Below are 21182 nucleotides of genomic sequence, written 5' to 3' on the forward strand. Positions count from 1 at the left end.
AGTACAGGGGATAAAATGGGCTTGTTTGGAGAACAGATCTACCACAACTAAAATACAATTATGTCCTTTTGAAAGAGGTAGATCAGTGATAAAGTCCATGGAGATTACTTCCCAGGGCCTATTCGGCGTTTCCAATGGTTGCAGGAGACCCAGAGGTTTCCCTTTCCTGGTTTTTGTGCTGAGGCAAATAGGGCAGGAACTAACGTATTGGGAAATGTCTTTGCGCATGCCCGGCCACCAGAATTGTCTTTGAACTAGGTGTAAAGTTTTCAGGTACCCATAATGTCCAGCAGTGGGAGCATCATGACAGCGTTGCAAGACTTCCAGCTTAAGGCTGTCCGGGACATAAAACTTGCTCCCCGCGAGCCAATCCCCCTGTGGGGATTGGGTTAGTTTGTTTCGCGGAGCTTTATTCCCCTCCTTCTCCACTTCAGTTTTAAGTTTCGATTTCCATTCTTGGTCGGCCGGGAGGGGCTGCTTAGCACGGCTGCGAGTAGTCACCACGCCCCCAAGTTGCTTAGGCGAGAAGACCGTGTCGACAGTCTCCGCCCGTTTGCTCTTATGTTGGGGCATGCGCGACAGGGCGTCCGCCAAAAAGTTAGTTTTGCCCGGGAGATAATTGAGGGTGAAGTTGAACTTGGAAAAGAATTCCGCCCACCGCAATTGCTTAGCATTTAGTCTGCTTGGGCTTCGGAGGGCCTCCAAATTTTTATGATCTGTCCAGACCTCAAAAGGGTATCTCGCCCCCTCCAGCCAGTGCCTCCAGTTTGTGAGAGCTGCTTTCACTGCAAAGGCCTCCTTCTCCCACACATTCCAATTCCTTTCTGCCTCTGAGAACTTTCTAGACAAGAATGCACAAGGCCGCAATTTCCCATCCTCCCCCTTCTGCAGCAAAACCCCCCCTATCGCCGTATCGCTGGCGTCGACCTGTACTATGAAGGGGGACTGTTCGTTGGGGTGGGAGAGGATGGGTTCCGTTACAAATTGCTTTTTAAGGCATTCGAAGGCCGTTTGGCAATCGGGGGTCCATTGTAGTTTAGCAGAGGGTTTTCTGGCTTGGTCCCCTTTATCTTTGGTTTTCAGCAATTCTGTTAAGGGGAGTGTGATTTGGGCGAAATTTGCTATGAAGTCTCTATAGAAGTTGGCAAAACCCAGGAAGGATTGCAGTTCTTTGCGGGTGGTGGGTGTTTGCCAATCCTGGATCGCCTGTATTTTGGCTGGATCCATTTTCAACCCCTCTTGTGAGATACAGTACCCAAGGTAAGTGAGTTCGGTTTTATGGAATTCACATTTGGACAATTTGATGGGCAGTTTATTCTTCATTAAGGTAGCCAGGACCTTTTGTACCATTTGAACATGTTCTTCCTCGGTGTCAGAATAAATTAAAACATCATCAAGGTACACCACCACCCCTTTGTACAGAAATTCATGTAAAACTTCGTTTATCATGGACATGAATACAGACGGGGCTCCCGTCAATCCAAAAGGCATAACTAAGTATTCATATTGTCCGAGGGGCGTATTAAACGCGGTTTTCCACTCATCCCCTGCCTTTATACGAACGTGGAAGTAGGCATCTTTTAGATCTAATTTCGTAAAGATCTTACCTTGGGCCACGACGTTGAGAAGGTCTCGGATGAGCGGTATAGGATAGGCGTTGTTGGTGGACACTGCATTTAGTCCTCGGAAATCCGTGCACAGTCTGAGTCCCCCATCCTTCTTTTTCACGAAGAGAACTGGAGCGGCGTGGGAGCTAGAGGCTGGGCGGATGAACCCTCGTTGGAGGTTGGTGTCGATGAATTTCCGGAGTTCTTCACGTTCATGGAGACTCATGGGATAGAGTCGTCCTTTAGGCAATGAGGCTCCGGGTAAAATTTCCACCGCACAGTCCGTTCGTCGGTGCGGGGGTAGAGTATCAGCTTCCTCCTCCGAGAAAGCATTTAGAAAAGGCCAGTACGGTTCGGGTATTTGGTTGACTTCTTCTTGGGTGAGGAGGGCCTTTTCTTTGCAAGTTGGGTCTTCGCCCCAGTTTTGATTCCAACGGTGAATTTTACAGTTGGCATGATTGAAGGTAATACATCCTTGAGCCCAGTCTATGTAGGGATTGTGATCACATAGCCATTTGCTGCCTAGAATTAGCGGGTACTTGGCAGTAGAGCTGATGACAAAGGACCTCTTTTCCCAATGTTGTCCCATGCCTGTGATCACCGGGATGGTTTCAGTTGTGACCGGATTCATGTTGGTACCATCCATTTGTTCAAAAATTACTGGATTTTGTAAATCCCGAGTTGGTAAGACCAGTCCATTGACTAGAGCTGGGGCTATGATATCTCTTGAGCAACCCGAGTCAATAAGAGCTTGCACCCGAATGTGCATTTTTCTCTCTGGGTTGATTAGAGTCACTGGCATGAATAAAATGGACCCAGGTGGCCGGTTCCGTGCAGGGACGGGCTTGGGGCGGATCTGTCGTTTGGGCCCTTTTACGACAGATCCATTTCGTTTCCCGACTGGGGACTTTCTGGATTGACTTCTGCAGATGGGGAAGCGGGATCGTATTCCATAACTTCTTCCGCTTCCAGCCCTCTTTCTGAGGCCGGCCTTTGGGAAGCGCCGCGGCCTCTGTTTGCTCGTGGAGCTGGAGTCGGGCGTTGGAGCGTAGGGAACGGAGCAAGGGTTGGACGCCGTAATTGAAGCGGAGGTCTTTGCACAGGCCGGTAGGGGCATTGTGCTGCAAAGTGACCAGCCTGTCCGCATTGCAAACACAGCCCTTGTTGCCATCTAGCATCTCTCGCTCCACGGGTGGCGTAGCCAGCTCCCCGAGCTCCCTTTTGTAAGGTCAATGGTCTTCTTTGTCCCGTTTGTTGTTGTTGCTCAACCAAACGGACTTCTAAAATGCGATTCTCCACTTCGCAAACAAGTTGAATCCAACCTAACAGCGTAGGGGGATTGTCTTGCATGAGGGCTCTGTCCAAAAGTCTCGGATTAAGTCCTTGTTTGAACAGAATAATTTTTGTGGACTCCTCACACCTGGGGCACTTGGCAGCCAGTTGTCGGAATTTTGTGATATAGTCTCTCGCTGACATGCTGCCCTGCTTAATGGCCTGCAGTTCTGTTCGGGCCCTGGTTTCCTCTAAGGGGTCTTCATATTGTGCTCTAATAGCATCTACCAACCCCTGGAGAGTATCGAGTTCTGGGGCCCCGATATTATATAGTCCTACGTACCAGTCCGCTGCTTTCCCTTGTAAGCGGGAGCCGAGATGTTCAATTTGGCTGGCCTCGCTGCCGAAGAGGTGTCCCCACCGGTTGAAGAATTGCACGACTTGCACTAGAAAAAAGCCCAGTTTGGAGGGATCCCCATCAAAAGTGGCGTCCAGTTTCACCCAACCCATTGGGAGGTCTTGCCTCGGAGCCGGTGCTGGGTAGAAGTCCGCCGGAAGCATCAATGGCACTTGAGGTATGGGGGGACCCGGTTGTGCTGGCGGTGCTGGTTGCGCTGGCGGCGGCATCACCGGTTGAGCCGGGGGTAGCGGCCTCGGCTGGGCTGGCGGTGGTGCTCTCGGCTGGGCTGGTGGCGGCAGTCTGGGTCGGGCAGGCGGCTGCAATCTCGGTCTGGCTGGTGGCAATGCCGGAGGTGCTGGCCGTAGCGGTTGAGGTGCTTGCGGTTGAGGTCGGTGCGGCGGAGTAATGATCGGCCGCGGAGGGGTGGGTTGGTGGGGTCGTAGTGGTGTAGGCCCCATCGGTTGGTTCGGAGGTGGTCTTACGGGCTGTTCCAGTGGCAAGTGTATCGGCTGCAGCGGCGGGGTTAGTTGTGGTCGAAGCGGAAGGGGCCGCAGCGGCGAAGGCCGAATGGGTGGAAGGCCGCGCGGGCTTGCCCCTCCAGGCGTTGTTGTTCTGGGAAGTATCGGCTGGCCTTTTGGCGCTGGTAGACCATCTCCCGGAGGTTGCCCGACGGGAACAGTTTCGCGCGGTTGACCAGGGGCTCCCTCCCCGGATGGGGCCGCGGGTGCTCCCGCTTGGTCCGGCCGGACCGTTATAGGGGAAGTATGGGGGGGTATCACCGGTGTATCACTTGGCTTTTCCTCCCCTTCCGTAGGCCTCTCAACGGGGGTCTCGTCTGGCGGCACATCCCCTCCCGTGATAGGAGGTTCGATGGGAGTCTCGCCGGGTGGCACAACCGGGTCATCCCTTCTCGGTGGAGTTTCCCGCTGTGTGGGAAGTTCCTTGGGTTGTTCTCCCGATTCGCCAGGATAGGTGCCCCCCTCGCCTGTAGGTGACGACCGCTGCTGAACTTCCTCCATCGGATAGGAGATGACACTTTGAAGGGTAGCTATCTGTATCGCCATCTCTTCAGGAGACAGTCTTTCTCCTGCCCCCATTGAGGAAATTAAATGAATGGCGTGAGCTAAACTTTCTTCCATATCCATCAGCTTAGCTTCTAGTTGTTGCATTCGACTTGGCCCTGGTTGTTCGCTCAGGGAACCTTCATTCGCTGCACTCACCGGGGAGAAAGGGCCCCACGGAGGAGGGTCCCCTTGGACTATTCGCGACCTCGCGGCTAGAATTCCCTTGGCCATACCCGTCACGGCCGAGATGCTGGTATCTACCGCATAGGTGCGACCTTGTATCTGCTCCCAACTTTGTTCAGGGACTTCCGTTGGCTCTTTCCACGGAGCAAGTTCGGAATAATCCCAACTCAGGGTGCCGCGGCGAGACGTGTTCCCCTCCATCTGCTCAAACGTCCTGTTCCAATATCGCCATGGTTGGCTGCTATCTAGTTCCGGGACGGTTTCTAGGCTTCGGCGCCCGTCCATCGAGAATCGTGGATGGAGTCCACCTGCCCAGCGCTCTCTGGTTTCTCGGGGTCTGGCTCCCCACTCCGACGGGGTGGGTACCGAGCTCAAGGGGAGAGCGGTTGCTTTCGGCCTTGCCCCGAGGTTGCTTTCGGTCTCGTTCCGAGTACTGAAGTCGATGAGAGGCAGGGTAGAAGTGGAGGCTCCGGTTCCGTTCCCGGTTGCTCCCAGCTCCTGGGAGTCTTGGGTTTGCACCGGTTGATTGTCGGGAGACGCATACGGATCAAACAAAGGATCCCTGTCCGGGACAACCTTGGATTCCGCTGGGCCCGACTCAGACATGATTGGTAACAAAATGTCAGACTGTGGCTAGATAAGGTACTCTCTGCAAGATTCCCTTTAGAAGCAAGAATAAGTCCAATGTCTGGCAAAGGAAGATTTATTGCAGAAAAGGTCCATTATAGTCCACTGTCCTGAATAGGAGACTCAGGATGGTACATGATCATTGTTACCAATGAAGAGCAAGCATAGGATACAGAGTAACAATACCCATCTGGAACAGCCTCCCCCCACAGTTCTCAAAACAACATCTTTCAGTCCTGGGAAGCTGCTCTCCTTCAAGGCCAATGCCTGGTGGAACGGTGTTAGACAAAACAGTCTCCTCTGGTGGGAATGCTGCCTGGGAACTGGTGCACCTGAGGAGAAAATACTTAAACACTAAAAGCATTAGAAAATGGAGTCAGTATAGTTAAGATATATACTGGACCTGACACTAAGCAGGGTCGACATCTGAATGGGTGACCACCAAGGAAGACTCTATAGAGGAAGGCAGTAGCAAACCACTGCAGCTTCTCACTTGCCTTGACAGCCCCTTGCTGGGTCACCATACATTAATTGCAACTTGTCAGCACATTCACATGCAGACATGGCTTGGGGCCTGCATCCCTGAAGGACTGCCTACTCCCATATGAACCTACCTGACCTTTCCAGTAATCTTCAGAGGCCCTGCTTTCATTGCCCCCCACCGTCTCAAACTAGATGGGTGGCAAATTGGCAACCAAGAAAGGATCTTCTCAGCTGTGGCACTGAAACTTTGGAACTCCCTCCCTAGGGGATCTCGCTCTAGTGTTGTCTTCCACCAGCAAGTGAAGTGTTTTGTTTTGTTTGGCATTCCCTCACTAAATAATTCATAAATCAGTAGATGTTAATCCAAATACCCACTTCCTTTTTAGGGCTTTGCTGTGCAGACATATGATCAAAAGCTACCCTCAGTCATAAATAGGTAATTTGCACTTGAAAAAAAAGGCATTTTCATGTGAATCTATTTATTAACATGGGGAATGTATAATATTCCAGATAGGGCCCAAACTTATCCCAATTCAAATCATGGGTATGACAAGAACAGGCGAGTATAATTTAATGTATGACTACTAGATGGCAAATGTGCATCTAATTAAATACCACAGAGCATATGTTCACAGCTGCAGATTGCTACAAATAGCTGTATTTTGGCCTTATTCCCATATTCAAGTCTCCCCACCCCAAATTCTGCCTTTTTATATATTTGTTTTTTCTCCCTGAGCACATATTTTTTTTCCTGATAGAATTCAACAAGATGGCATTTTAGAATGATACTTCGGTCTAAAATAATGAACTAAGTTAAATAGCACCTATTAATATTTTCATTGTGTGTTCTTTTGTAATGGATTTTGATGTTTCTGTGTGGTTTCGTTTACTTCAAAATCATGTTCGAGGTTAGAAGAATGGGGAAATGCCACATCCTGTCAGAGTTGCCAAGAAACAAGTTAGAGCTGTCAACACTAATTCATTCATCTGCATTTTTAGGCAACTATTCTGAGTCTCTGCTCCACCACCACCCCTTTAAATGAATGAATAGCTGCTCTTGTACTGTGGAAGAATTGATTCAGTCCTCTACTGTGAATGTCATGCTGGCAAAGGGAAAATAGGGTCTTATACATGGAGTTTGTTTTAACTACACATTACACGGAGTTTGTTTTAACTGCATAGTGAATATTTCTACAGTATTAACAAAGCAAATAATGAGAGGTCTTGTTTAATAAAATAAATGATATAGTTCATAACAAGTACTTCAAAAATCTTATGTATTCCAATATGTGAAGTTTCTTGCAGTGATGGTACATCCAATTCCTGTGTATGCAGAGACTTTCTAGCTTTATACATAAGCTTCCTCATTCAATACACTGGGGAATCTGTATGTCTGCTCATTTTAGTAATGTAAAATATTAATCCAAAGCCCATTTTCACATCATCTACTATCTCTTCCTTTATAGAGATGCCAGGGTCTGGTGCCTTCTGTACACAGAGCAGATGCTCTCCCACCGAGCTATTCAAGTTGTATAATATATCTGTCCGGTTTAGGGAAAAGAAATGTTCTTTAAAAAAAAAAAAGGCCAACAGGCAGCCAGTGCTGGGTTTATACCTGTAGGTCTTGTTTCAACTGCATCATTCTGATCCTGGTAGGGATGCCAGTCCCCTGCTGGGGGGTGGTGGTGGTAGGGGATCTCCCACTCCCACCCTCCACCCTGTTCCCCTGCTTACATGGCTAATGGGGGGAACGCTCCTCCCAGGGCATGCTCCCAGGTGGTGCAACATGCTCCTCAGTGGCACAGTGTGCTCCTGTGTGCTGCAGCAGCCCAATTCAGCCCCCTGGGTAGTGTGGGAGCTCTCCCAAGGTGGCCTGTGACCCACATGACATCACTTCCTGAAAGTGGCTGTTTCAGCCTCCCAGTCCACTCCCCCCTGACAGCTTTGATTTACAGAACAAAGATTTGGAAGGGCTTGGAAATATTGCTTTGGATGCTTATCATACACCAACAGCCACTAACAGTTCAATGGGCATTCTTTTTCCCAAAAGCCAGCTGGTCTTCTGAAGAGAGAGAATAATGCTGATCCCCCTCTAGATGTATTCAGTGTGCATATACAAAATGTGTGAATATGGACACATTTAATAACATTTTTTAAAAAAATCTATATGCAAGAGCAGTATGTCATTTGTATGCAAACAGTGTCATACAATATGTGTCATACATGTATAACCTGATGAATAGGTAAAACCAACAACTGCAGTACATATGCATTCTCTGTCATGGCCCGCATTTTATGCAAGAGCCTGCCTCAGGAGGTCAGGAAAGTTCCCATTCTGCCTGAGGAGGTCAGGAAAGTTCCCATTCTTTCAGTTTTCTGCAAACTATGTAAAACTGAATATTCAGAAGAGCTTTTTTACACAGATGGGTGGGCCGGTTCAGAAAGATTTGGTAAATGGATAGGAACTGTAGACTATGATACCATGTATGTCTGTTACATGCTCTTGGGTAATTTCTGCATTGTTTAATATGCCATGTTTCTGCAGTGATTTCAGCTCTGTGTCAGATTTCTGCTTGCTTTCAAATTTCTGCGATCTGAACATTTCTGAAGCTGAAGGCAGATTACACAGTTTAAGTCAACACTTTTTTTTACTACTGTTACATTAATAGGCATTATATTTCATGCCTTATTCGAAGAAGACCACCTGAACTTTCTGTTTTACCAAAAACAAATGAACAAACAAAAAAAACAAAGAGCAAAAATATCTCTTCCATAAATGAACATAATAAACAATTTGGGCAACTTATTTATATTATTTACAGCCCTCCTTTCTGAGGCTGAAGGCAGATTACACAGTTTAAGTCAACACTATCAACAGTTGTTGTATTCAGTAATGCAATAGGGTAGTAAAAACATATTGTGATAGAAACATAAATAATAATACCTTTTGAAACTGAAATACAAATGAAAAACATTTGTAGTCTTTCCTGTCCTGAAGGCTTGAATGTTTTACATTGAGAAACATGCTGAGATATTGATTGGCTGAAGCTTGTTATTAAATAAGTCACAGAATCTTAGGTATTGATGGAAACTGCCTCAAACGGAACCATATTCAACGCATGCTCTCAATCATCTTTCCCCCCCATCCAATAAATATATCAACCATTCATATAGTTTTCAGCTATATGCAGTGTGATCCTAAGCAGGTCTACTAAGTGTTATTCCAAGTAGGTCTACTGAAGTCTACTCAGATTTTCACCTAGGAAAGTATTCTTAGGATTGCAGTGTTACTCAGTTCTATATTTAAGATGAAATTACATGTAGGTATACCAGTCACTGGCATAAATGCTGGTGCAAGGATCCACCATGACCCACACCGAGCCAACGGCACTGTCACAGTAACCAGTAAAGTTGTGTCCTGTTTTTCTCCACTCACTGTGCTAGCTCAAGGCCTGAGGTTGCCTACCCAAGCACCTCAGGCCTGGAGCTGGTCCCACAAATAGTTGTTTTAATCTGATGAAGCTGATCTAGTAGTGAAATCCTAAGAAGAGTTCCTCCAATCTAAGCTCATTGATTCCAAAAGGCTTAGACTGGAGGAACTCTGCTTAGGAATGCACTATAAATGTGTAACAGTACTTCATGGGGGAAGAGCATGAAAATCAGTTTGCTTCACAGAAAAAATAGCTAATTTGGCTGCTCTGTTAACTTTTCTTTTATTAAGAATTTCATCAAGAATTTTTAAACAGAGTATTAAAAAGCTAAAGAAGTAAAATTAAAAAGAAAAAAAGAAACACTGATAGAAAGAAAGATATAAGAATATCCAGTTTTCTCTGTGAAAGATATATAGTCATTACATATTATACACTTACTCTAAATTTACCTTAAACAAATACTTCTCCTCTTTCCCTTTTTTGGTTGTTGTGGGTTTTCCGGGCTGTATTGCCGTGGTCTTGGCATTGTAGTTCCTGACGTTTCGCCAGCAGCTGTGGCTGGCATGTTCAGAGGTGTAGCACCAAAAGAGGTGTAGCACTGTCTTTTGGTGCTACACCTCTGAAGATGCCAGCCACAGCTGCTGGCGAAACGTCAGGAACTACAATGCCAAGACCACGGCAATACAGCCCGGAAAACCCACAACAACCATCGTTCTCCGGCCGTGAAAGCCTTCGACAATACATTTCCCTTTTTTGTTTGCCTCTTAATCTTCAAAAGCACAAATCATCAGTTCATTTCTTTCAATTTCTCATATAAAGTCTATAAGGGGTTTCCAGGTAACAATAAATTTAGATAATGTCTTTTCCCTAATCAAGGAAGTGAATTTGGCCATCTCTGCAAGCTCCATCATCTTCACCAGTCATTCTTCTATTGTAGGTAATGTTGTAACTTCCCATTTTTGAGCACATAACAATCTTACTGCCATTTTCATATATAGAAACAAGGTACCGTGACTAGTTTCTAACTATCTATTAGTCCCCACCAAAAAAAAAGCCTCTGGGTTCATTTGTGTATTGGTCTTCAAAATCTTCTGAATAATTAAATATATTTGTATCCAGATTGTTTTGGCTTTACTATGAGTGATAAAATGACCCCTCCTGTTGTTCCAATATCTCCAACATCTATTTGAAACATTTTTATACATTTTAGCTAATTTATCCGATGACATATGTAAGCCTGTACTTGAAAAAAGGTTTGGGGCCTAGGACCTAGACCTGATTAATAGACTGCAGATACATAGACCAGACTTAACGGATAACTGAGCTGTACCTAAGGCTGTTTAATTTGCATTTTTAGCAAAGGCCCATGAGGCATGCTTATAAAAAAGAGGTCACCATGACTAAGGAGTGGTGTTATACAGGACTAGGCTAGCTGGAAATACTAGAGAAAGAGGAGCTGAAGCTGCTGCTTTTTGGAAGGCAAAGTTTGTTTCCAAGCTTTGGAGCTTAGAAGATCACAGAGCTGAATCTGCTAGCTGGAATAGCTGAACCCGTCTCCTTGGGAGAACTGCAGTAACTGACAAGAGCTCAAGAAGCAAGGAAGAGCAAAGAACAGGAATTGCTGGCAGCTGAACTCATTGACTCTTTGAGACCAGCACCCTAGTACAGAGCTGCCCCACTTCATCTTGCTAGGAGAAAAGGGGAAGTGCTCCTAGGGCAACAAGCAAGCTCAGGGTTCAGACAGCATCTTCACAAACAGAGTGCTGCTGTGGTAAGGCCTTTTGGATATTTCCAGGCATAGCCTCTGGCCAAATCCACAGAACTGTCTGCGTACTTTACCCAGAGATTGTGAGCAGGACTTTGCTCTGGGGTCACTGGTTACTGATCCAGTATTGATAAATTTGGGAATGTTTCATAGTTGTGTTTAAATAAATTGCATTTATATTTTGAATAGATAAACATTGAACCTGGTCCTCTTGACTCTGGGGGTTACACATATACCACTGATACATCATTTTAAAGAAATTTTCTTTCAGACTAGAACTTGCGTATATTTAAGACCTTTCAAATACATATTTTCTCCAGTGGTCCGAGGAGTTGAGCAATCCGTACTACTGGGAACGTAGCTCCTCCACTCTGAAGCAGGGTCAACTGACACTCTTGATCCCGGAGTTGAGGGGCTCATTCCCGGTGTCTCTAGATTTTCTAGTCCTGCCAACTATCAGGATGGCTCTGACCATGCTCTTAAAAGTGATCCCAGCAACCTTCTAGGAGAAAGGATTGGAGACTGGCTCTAGGGAAGAGCAGGGTTGGTGGTCCCTCCTCTTCTTCTTCCTGAGTCTCTGGGAAAGCGGCATGGAGCATCTGAGCCAATGGCGCTGCCTAGATCCATGGACTTCTTTATCTTTATTTATTTATTTCGGTTCACGACCAGCTTTAAACTAGTAAAATGAGACATTCCGTTATTTGTTAAGAATTATACAAGTTAAAACTTCAGTTAAAATAGTACAAATATAAATATTATAAAATCTAATTAGCATATATCACATATCTTACAACAATTACCATAAATATAAATATAGACCCGCATAAACACTTAAAAATGAGAAAGCAGAGATCTTAAACAGATCCATGGACTTCAGACCAGCCCTCCAACAGATCACTGGAGGGCAGAGAAGCCAATGGTGCTAGTGAAAACTAAATCTTCAGTACAGCATGGGTTCCCAATGAGGGCACTAGCCAACAGGCAACCCCCCTCCCCACCTCCATACTATCAGGAGAGGCGGCTGAGCCCGCAGCAGCCCAGCATGGAGCAGGGAAGAGGCAAACAGACAGCATCCCTTCCCTCAAGCTCTGCACGGATGGTCTGCTAACCGGGACCACATCAGCCATCTGGATCTGGTAAGGCTATCCTATTCTAAGTGGAGGGGAAGAGGCCTGAAATAGGGGAATTGCCATTGCCTTTGGTTTCATTTTTGCCTCTAAACTTTGGCGTGAAGACCTCCCCCAGCGAACATGGTGGCTAAAGCAGGCCTTGCAGCTTTACCAGCAAGGCAGGCTTGTTGTGTGACTAGGAACTACCCAACTCACCAGCATCTGCTTCTACTCAAGCATCTCTGAGGGTTGAGGGAGGAAAGGCACAGGACTTGGATCTGCTAAAGTAAATCTGCTTGCATGGCTTAAAATAGAGATTAAAAAAGAATTAACAGAACAAGCCCAGAGCAGTGCTACTTATGGACCCTCAGATAGACAGGAAAGAACCCCCAGAGGGGGGGCTGATGTATAAAGGAGAAAAAATGGCAGATATTTATAAGAGCCTGTGTCTTGTAGTGTCTTACATCACCATAGAAGCATGAAGAATTATGAGAACAGAGCTAATGAACATGTGTTCTTTGTATAATCATCATGATCAATCCAGATGAGTAAATTTATTTAAAAATACACAATGTTTTTAATTTTTCTTCTTGGGACATTTATATTCTGTGTGATAGATCTGTTGGGCTTTCCATTAACAAAAACACCACTTTTAAAAAATGCTTCAGCTAAGTATCTACGTTGTGCAATTTTAGGGTCAAGTGATATGACATAGTGGGTTGATTTATGCAAACCGGGAGAGGAGGAGCTATGGTTAGAGAATGTATTCTATCTTGACCTTTGTAAATTATTCATGTATTCTTATTGTTTTGCGGAATAAAAAGCTGTAATTACAAGGGAGTCATATAAATTCTACCTGGATATATGCAGATGTTCCAGTCAAAAATTCAAAAACTTACTGATCTGTATACACTTTTATATTGGTGTAGTAAGCTTCTGCTTAATGGATTGTTCTTAGTAAACCAAATATATTTATTTCAGTTCAGGATGGAACTAGTATTGAAGCATGATAGTTCTTAGATTGTGCAGATTTTGTCACAAGTATTATTTATATGTAATTGTAAATTATTTTTGCTCTTCTTACTGACAAACATTTCTGTTATTCATCTGTTTTCCAAGAACTTTGTCATATGCAACAAAAAACGCATTGCAGGACCCGGCATATTATAGGTCAGGAAAATCATGTTGGCTTAGGGTTGCCATGTCCCCCTGTATTCCTGGTGGGAGGTGGGGGCCCCAGCACCTATCTTTTGGGTTGCACGCGCATGCCCCTGGACCTGTACAATAATGTCACTTTCAGGAAGTGATGTCCTCACGCAGGCTGTGGCTGCCCTGGGAGTGTTCCTGTGCTCCACGGGGGGCCCAATTTAGGCCCAGTTCAGACTAAATTGGGCCAATCAGCCTGGAACGGGCCACTGTGGTGTGGGGGAGCACTCCCCCACCCAGCAGTGGCCCAATCTGGGCCATTTCGGGCCTGAATTGGGCCAAAGTAGGCCCAAATTTGTATGAATCTGGCCCAAATTGGCCTGGAACTGGCTGCTGCTGCATGAAGGAATACACCCCCACGCTGCAGTGGCCCAATCCTGGCCATTCCAGGTTGTTTCAGGCCAACAGCAGTGCGCTGCACCACCCGGGAGCGTGCCCTTGAGGCCCGTGCCTCTCCCGCTGGCCAGGTAAGCGGGGACAGGGGGTGAAGGGTGGGAGCAGGGAATCCTTCTCCCCCAGCGGGGGACTGGCAACCCTAAGTTGGCTAATACATACAGCTCAGATATTAGAATTTTTTTGGTTAGTTTAGAAACAATGGTAAAACTTTCTCTGAATTCTAGTCAGAGCTTCTGATTAATTTATATTTGTTCTCTTCTCCTCTTGCAATCTTTTCCTTGGTCCCAGTGGCTGCTACAAAGAGCAAAGTTAAAGGTGAGTTTCTACTTTAATTCTTGATGATTTATGCTGCATGGTTTTGCAGTAGTCATCCTACTGTAATTGCAATTAATTATGTAAATTAAATAAATTTGCATACATTTAGAGGATTTGCATGCTTTTGTTGCAAAACTTGATGCCTCAAATGCACCCCCCTCAATTTTAGAATTGTGTAATAAAGTTATTTACTGTGTCTTAAAAACAACAAATCATTTTTTTCTGAATTTCTAAATGACAGATGTTGTTTCAAAATCTAACATCTTCTCATGTTCCTAGAAGATTGCTGCCAAGTTATAATTAGATTGCAAAAAGAGACCCAGTTCATGATATCTACCTTCTTTGTATTATCTTGCAGTTCCTGAGCTGTTCAGTTTTTAACATTAATCAGACGGGGTTGTACTGTTTACTGAATGCTTATTTAAAATAAATAAATAAATCTGGGAATCATCTGCATAAAAATGACATAATATACAATAATGGAAAATTGAAAGCCAGTAGAAATATTTAAAAAGATTGAAAAGCACGAACCTAATGTAGAAACATGGCCACTTGCCTTAATTCATGGAATAATGTGAAAGAATTATCTATTGTAATCACTTGTGAATCTCCTGTCACAAGCAGCTCATATATCAACCTAGGAGTGAAAAGAAGGGGAGGGGGATGTGGCAACAATAGGTGGCATGTAAGAGAGAAACCGAGACGGGATATATGTCTGTGTGAAGAAGGAATAGAGAGATTATACTTTAGTCAGCTGATTAGGAACCCTATGTATGGTTGTGTGCTTTAGAATTTATAGACCAAGACACAGGTCTCTGGTATTTACGTTTGGTCATAGTCATTTACTTCCAAGATGAAATGAAAATGAAATATGAGTAGCTTCCCCCCCTCTCTCTTTTAAGAGGAAGTGGTTACAAAATCTTAGTGGAAATCTGTGGAGACAGAGAGGCTTTTCACCGTTTTCCCCCTTCTAGTTTAGAGTGAAATTACGGTCTTCAATAATCATAATGCCTTACAAAATTCTAGGCTGCACTTTTGCTGTTTTCTGTAATGGGGCATGTCTCTCTCTACCCATGTACTGTGTCTGTTAATTTTTGATTATTACACCAGTGCCTATGTCCAGTGCACTGGACATTGGTGGACATTGCACTGGACAGTAACTTAAACAATAACTTAAATAATAACTTAAACAAGGGCTGATTAATTTTTTGTGAACTTGAGTGGCTAGTAAGCTCAGATCTCCTTCATTTCTCACCCAACCAACCACCCTTGCCTTCGTTCTTCAGCTGAAAGACTTAAAATGCATACTGTATCTGAGAGGGTGTCACCATTTCTTGTATTTAAAGTCAACTTGTTTTGCTGCTCATTTTAAAATTACTAGAGGGGGGCATTTCAAAAATTACAAAGGTTACATGGCCACTACAAAGCCTTTGAATCACATGTTCAGTCCCATTTGCATTAGCATCATTACACTTGTGGAGAAGGGGCCCCAGTCTCTCCCCCCCCCACACACACACAAACCATTTTTCAGACCTGAAGCATCCCTAAGGATGCTGAGACAAAAAAGCATGTTGCCATCATTGTGTTGTGGTTGCTATCTGAATCAGCACCCCGCCCTTCTCCATGCCAGGGAAGCACAGAACTCCCAGCATGTGAATTCACAGTGTGTGAATTACTTCTCAGCTGGTAATACAATTAAGTGAACTGAGGCTGCATGTACTGATAAATACCACATCTGGCTTTTTAAAATAACTGACGTCACTAATGAGAAGGCATTGCTGCCCTGATTTTCCCAGGAGATGATGTGATAGTCATGATTAGACATGGGCACGAACAGCATTATGAACACAAAAAAGCCACGAACAGCCCGATCGGCGGTTCCCGAAAAAGCTGTTCATGAGACACCATTCTAGACGAACAAGTGGTCATCGCAAGCCTCGTTCATTGTGTTCGTCTGCTGTTCGTGAAGTCAGATAGTAAGGCCCTTCAATCAATTCCCTTGGCAACGGAGGCAGGGACTGCCTGAACTCTGTCTGCACTCCTTCTGTCGCTATGGAAACTCCAATCTAAGCCCAACTAAGCTTGATGGGCAGATCTTCCTTCCAAATGTTGAGCTCCAAATTGGTTACAATTGGTTACATGGGAGCAGACACCGGGGGCAGGGAGGGGGGTGTTGTGTGGCCATGGGAACTCCAATCTCATCCCTGCAAGCCCTGTTAGGCAGTTCCAGCTGCCAACCACAGACCTCCTGTGTTGCTCTATGGGACCTCTGGTTATAAAAGGAACTGTGCTCCAAGGCTGGCTTTCAGTTTCAGCAGGCAGTGAAGTGGGACAGAGCTGTTGCTAGACTTTTGGGAGAGAGACAGAGAGAGTGCATTGGAGCTGGGATTTTTTGTGTGTGTGACGGGATAGGGATCTATCCCCTCTGGTTCCAGGGCTGCTGCCATGCCCTGGGGCCAAGCTCAGTGGGCACCTCGGCTGAGGGATCCTACTGATTATTATTATTATCAGTGCCTGATCTGGTCAGGTTTTGGGGAGTGCTGGGCTAGGGCTCTACCCCCTCTCTCTGGTTCCAGGGCTCCTGCCAGGACATGGGGCCAAGCTCAGTGGGCACCTCGGCTGAGGGCTCTCCCTGATTATTAGAAGTATCAGTGACTGATCCGGTCAGGTTTCTGGGAGTGCTGGGCTAGGAGTCTAGCCCCTCCCTCTGGTTCCAGGGCTGCTGCCAGACCCTGGGGCCAAGCTCAGTGGGCATCTCGTTTGAGGGCTCACAGTGTTCTATCCTTCTCATTCCTCCTTAATTCCTGTTGGCTGGCACAATGAGGCTTCGGGCGGGGGCCAAGGGTGGTCGTGGGGGGAAGTGCAAAGATTGTCCTGGTCACCACGCGGGAAGCAGTACTGGGTGGGGCTCAGGGACAGCAGAACCTCTTGCTCCTCAAGATGCAGCTGTGGGGGCTGTGGAGGAGGCCGAAGAGCTCTTGCCACCGGGGGAAGAGGAACTCTTTAAACTGTTTGAGAAGAAAGAGGGTGAGGGATCTGTGGAGGAATGGTTGGGGTTCGATGAAACATCCATCCTGTCCCCATCCCATACTCCTGGTGCTGTCCCTGCCTGCAGTCCACCCCTCACTCCATCTTCCATTGCCAACACAGCGCAGTCAGTAACCCTTTGTCCTCCTTCCCCTGGAACAGTTAGTGGGCCACAGTTTCAACTCTCCGTATGGAGGCACTTTCAGGCCATTCTGAATGACCCCGTGTGGTGCGGTGCCATGTCTGTGATGGCCTGGTGCGCAGGGGCAAGGACCCGAAACACCTGTCATCAACAGTCCTGACTAGGCACCTGAAGACGCGCCACCTAAGCTTTTGGTCTCCATTCTCAGCCAGCAAAACATCCGGCAGGGGGAGACAGAGGGCTAACAGTTCCTCTGAGTCAGGATCAGTGGGAGGGTCATGGGAATCCACCCCAAACAAGAAGCCTTGCCCCAATCAGGCAGGCCACCCTTGGTTGTTCCATTGGGGTCGGGGATAATGCTGTTGAAAAGGGTGAGGTCAAGGTCTCAGGAGGCGGGCATTCATGTCATGTCAGAGACAATTGCAAAGATTCCCCCTATCCATCATGGAGGGCATGGACTTCCAAAAACGTCTTCAGTACTTTGCCCCATAGTTCTCCATGCCATCACGGCACACTGTTGGGCTTTGAGTCCTGCCTGCCCTCTACCAGTCTATGTGACTGGTGCTCAGCTAGCTGTCGTCTACCAAAGGACGTACAGCACACTTCACGGCAGACCTCTGGAGCGGCTGCCATCATGGCTGCCTTGCCATCACTGCCCACTGGTGACAACTATAAGACCTCCACCACCCCAGGCCAAGAACTGGCACCTGGAAAAAGGTGCCATGCTTGACACCAAGCTACAGGGTAGATCTTCTCTAGACCAGGGGGATGGACGATGTCCGTACTGGGAAGAACATCGCCACCACTGTAAAGGAGGCTCTGAGGGAGAGGACAACCGGGGGAAAGAGTTTTTCCGTGGCTTCATGGTGACGGACATGGGAAGCATCATGTTGGCAGCCCTGAAAGAGGCATCCCTCCCGGGCCTGGTGTGCACGGCACACAAGCTGCACCTGGTGATGAGGGCTGTGCTCGGACTGGGGAGCAAGCCAAGGGACAGCTGGGATGCAGGAACCTTGTGGACGTGTAATCTGCTGGACAGTTGCCGGCACATTGCTTCCCACTTCTCCAGCAGCATCAACTCTTCCTGTGAGCTGTTCCAGAGGCAGAGGGAGAGGGAACACCCCGAGCACCAACTCTTTCAGGACCTGCCCACCCGCTGGAACTCCACCTACAACACGATATGTCATCTGGTGGAGCAGAAGGGCCTGTTGCAGGACATCCTTTCATCTACGGACGTTCTGAGGAGGGGAGAGGAGCTGAACCTCAGCTCCACAGAATGGAGGGTCCTTGCCCAGATGTCCCAGATGCTGATACCCTTTAATTTAATTTAATTTCTTCAATTTATAGTCCGCCCTCCCCAAACAAGTGGGCTCAGGGCAGATCACAACAGACTTAAAATACACCACACAACTAAACACATCACCATTAAAAGCATAAATAATACATGTCATTCAGTTAAAATGTATACTACAACTATATAAACACAACTATATAAACTATATATACCTATTGACCCATGACCTCACAACAGTGATCCAGGCAACGGTCACCTCCAGATTAGACTACTGCAACTCACTCTACGCAGGGTTTCCCTTGGGCTTGATCCGGAAACTGCAGCTGGTTCAGAATGCAGCTGCATGGGTGGTTGCCGGAGCACCAGTTATGGCTCATGTAACACCTATCCTCCGTCAGCTGCACTGGTTACCGGTTGAGTACCGGGTCCGGTTCAAGGTTTTGGTGTTGACCTATAAAGCCCTATGCGGACTGGGCCCAGCATACCTTCGGGACCGCCTCTCCCCATATGTTCCCCGGAGGTCGCTTCGATCAACCACTAAGAACTTGCTGATGGTCCCTGGCCCCAGGGAGGTCCGCCTGGCCTCTACCAGAGCCAGGGCCTTCTCAGTTCTGGCTCCAACCTGGTGGAACTCTCTGTCTGAGGAAACTAAGGCCCGGCAGGATTTGTTATCTTTCCGCCGGGCCTGCAAGACGGAGATGTTCCACCGGGCATTTGGTGGGGGCTAGGCTGTCCTCTCGCTGGCCATACCACTGAAGACCCTCCACCACCCATGCAGGACAATGCTGCATTTTAATATTTAATATTCTACACCTGCCAATTTTAATGGGTTTTTATACGATGTTTTAATGTTTTTACAATGTTTTTACAATGTTTTGAAGATGCCAGCCACAGCTGCTGGCGAAACGTCAGGAACTACAATGCCAAGACCACGGCAATACAGCCTGGAAAACCCCCAACAACCAATGTTTTTACTGTTTTTAATTTGTTGTCAAACCGCCCTGAGCCCGTCTGACGGGGAGGGCGGTCTAAAAATGTAATAAAATAAAATAAAATAAATAAATAAATATAAAAACAAAGAGCATGGCAGCACGTAAGCATTTTACAGCAACTATGTGAAGGACAAGAGGCAACATTGGGCAGGAGGGCATAAGATTTTAACACCCTCACCAAAGAGGGGGGCACCGCCTATCATCAACCATATGCCTGGCAGAACAGCTCTGTCTTACAGGCCCGGTGAAATGCCAACAAGTCCTGCCGGGCCCTGGTCTCGCAAGACAGAGCGTTCCACCAGGCTGGGGCCAGGGCTGAAACAGCCCTGGCCTGGGTCAATGCCAGGCGGGCCTCCCTAGGGCCAGGGATCTTTAACAGATGTTTATTGCTTGAGCGAAGGGTCCTCTGGGGCTTATATGAGGAGAGGCAGTCCCGCAGATACGATGGTCCCAGTCCACTTAGGGCTTTATAGGTTAATACCAGAAACTTGAACCTGATTCGGTACTCCACCGGCAACCAATGCAGCTGGCATAACACTGGTGTTATGTGTTTCCATATTGGTGTTCTGGTGATAACCAGCACCTCATTCTGCACCAGCTGTAATCGCCAGATCAGGCTCAAGGGAAGCCCAGCGTAGAGGCCACAAAGCTTTAAGGAGGCCACCAAGCTCTTGTGCTCATACGAGACCAGCTTGGGTCAGGTCATCCCCCTGATCTACGGGCTCGACCAGTTCCTGGCCAAGGAGCTCGAGCATGAGGAAGAGCTGCTCCTCAGGGTCAGGGACTTTGTGAGGAGGATGCAGGCATGCATAGCCGAGCGCTTGCATCCTCTGCCCCACGAGATGCCGTACCAAATGGCCTCCCTCTGTGACCCCCGGATCAAGGGCAGCATCGCCACGCAGCTCTGGAAAAAGGAGCTCTGCACAACAGTGCTCCGTTTCCAGAAAGAGAAGGCTGGACAGAGGGAACAGGTCAGGGGCGAGGGGCATGTGGTGGAGAAGGAACAGGAGGGGGAGGAGGAGGGGAGGAGATAGGAAGAGAGCCATGCCAAGAGAGACCCACCCAAATGGCCCCACTTGATCTCTGGGCCTCGTTGGTGGGCTGTGTGGTTGGCCGCAGCACAATGGGCATGTCTCTTGCAGTGGAGGACTTGGCGAGGGCTATGGTGCGAGAGTACCTTGCAGAGCCCACGGAGCCCCCCCCATTCCAACCAGTTGGAGTATTGGGTGAGTAAATCTGCCGTATGGCCGGACCTGTCCATTGTGGCAACCAACATCCTGTCCTGCTCTCCCACCAGCATGCAGAGTGAGCAGGTATTCTCCCACCTGGGAGACCTCCTCCGTCCCTGCCTCGCACAACTGCACCCAGACCTGGTGGACATGTTGACTGTCAGTGTCAACATCAACCTACTTGGGTATCCCTCCGTGGACCTGGACCTATCTGGGCTCTGAGGCACCCCAAGTCTACTGTGGTTCTAGGCCAAACTCCTCTGCAGCGGGCTCTAGCCCCCCTCAGTTCTCGGGGCTGCTTCCACACCTCGTAACCCTTGGTCCTCCTCTCCCAGACAAGTTCCCGGTCCCTCTTTCAACCTCACCCCCTCTGGATGGAACCACTATGGCCCTTCCCAACAACCTCTCCTGTCCTGCTCATCCCATTCTTTCCAGGAAGGTAGGAAGGTGGGTGATGTCAGCTGCCACTGCTTTGGGGCACAAGGAACTACTATGGTACTGCCCCCACCTTTGGGCCTTCCTGGTCCTGCTCTGCAATGCGGCTGGTAACAACCCTTTGTCCTCCTTTCCCTGACAAGGTCCTGGACGTTCCCTCTTTCAATCTCTCCCTCAACCAATACAACCCTTCCCAATGACCTCT

General features: G+C 47.4%; 1 protein-coding gene across 3 annotated transcripts in view; it reads left to right on the forward strand.

Moving 5' to 3' along the window:
- CADM2 (cell adhesion molecule 2) overlaps nt 1-21182 on the forward strand; it is an 864141-nt gene that overhangs the window by 429855 nt on the left and 413104 nt on the right. For 2 of the 3 annotated variants that reach the window (XM_054973275.1, XM_054973277.1), the window contains exon 2: nt 13832-13858. The exons of the other annotated variant lie outside the window; for it this stretch is intronic. In XM_054973275.1, the coding sequence (XP_054829250.1) occupies nt 13832-13858 (27 nt within the window). The remainder of the gene's footprint in view (nt 1-13831; nt 13859-21182) is intronic. 3 annotated transcript variants of the gene reach the window in all.

This window comes from Eublepharis macularius, chromosome 3, assembly GCF_028583425.1.
Source record: "Eublepharis macularius isolate TG4126 chromosome 3, MPM_Emac_v1.0, whole genome shotgun sequence".
Lineage (NCBI taxonomy): Eukaryota > Metazoa > Chordata > Lepidosauria > Squamata > Eublepharidae > Eublepharis > Eublepharis macularius.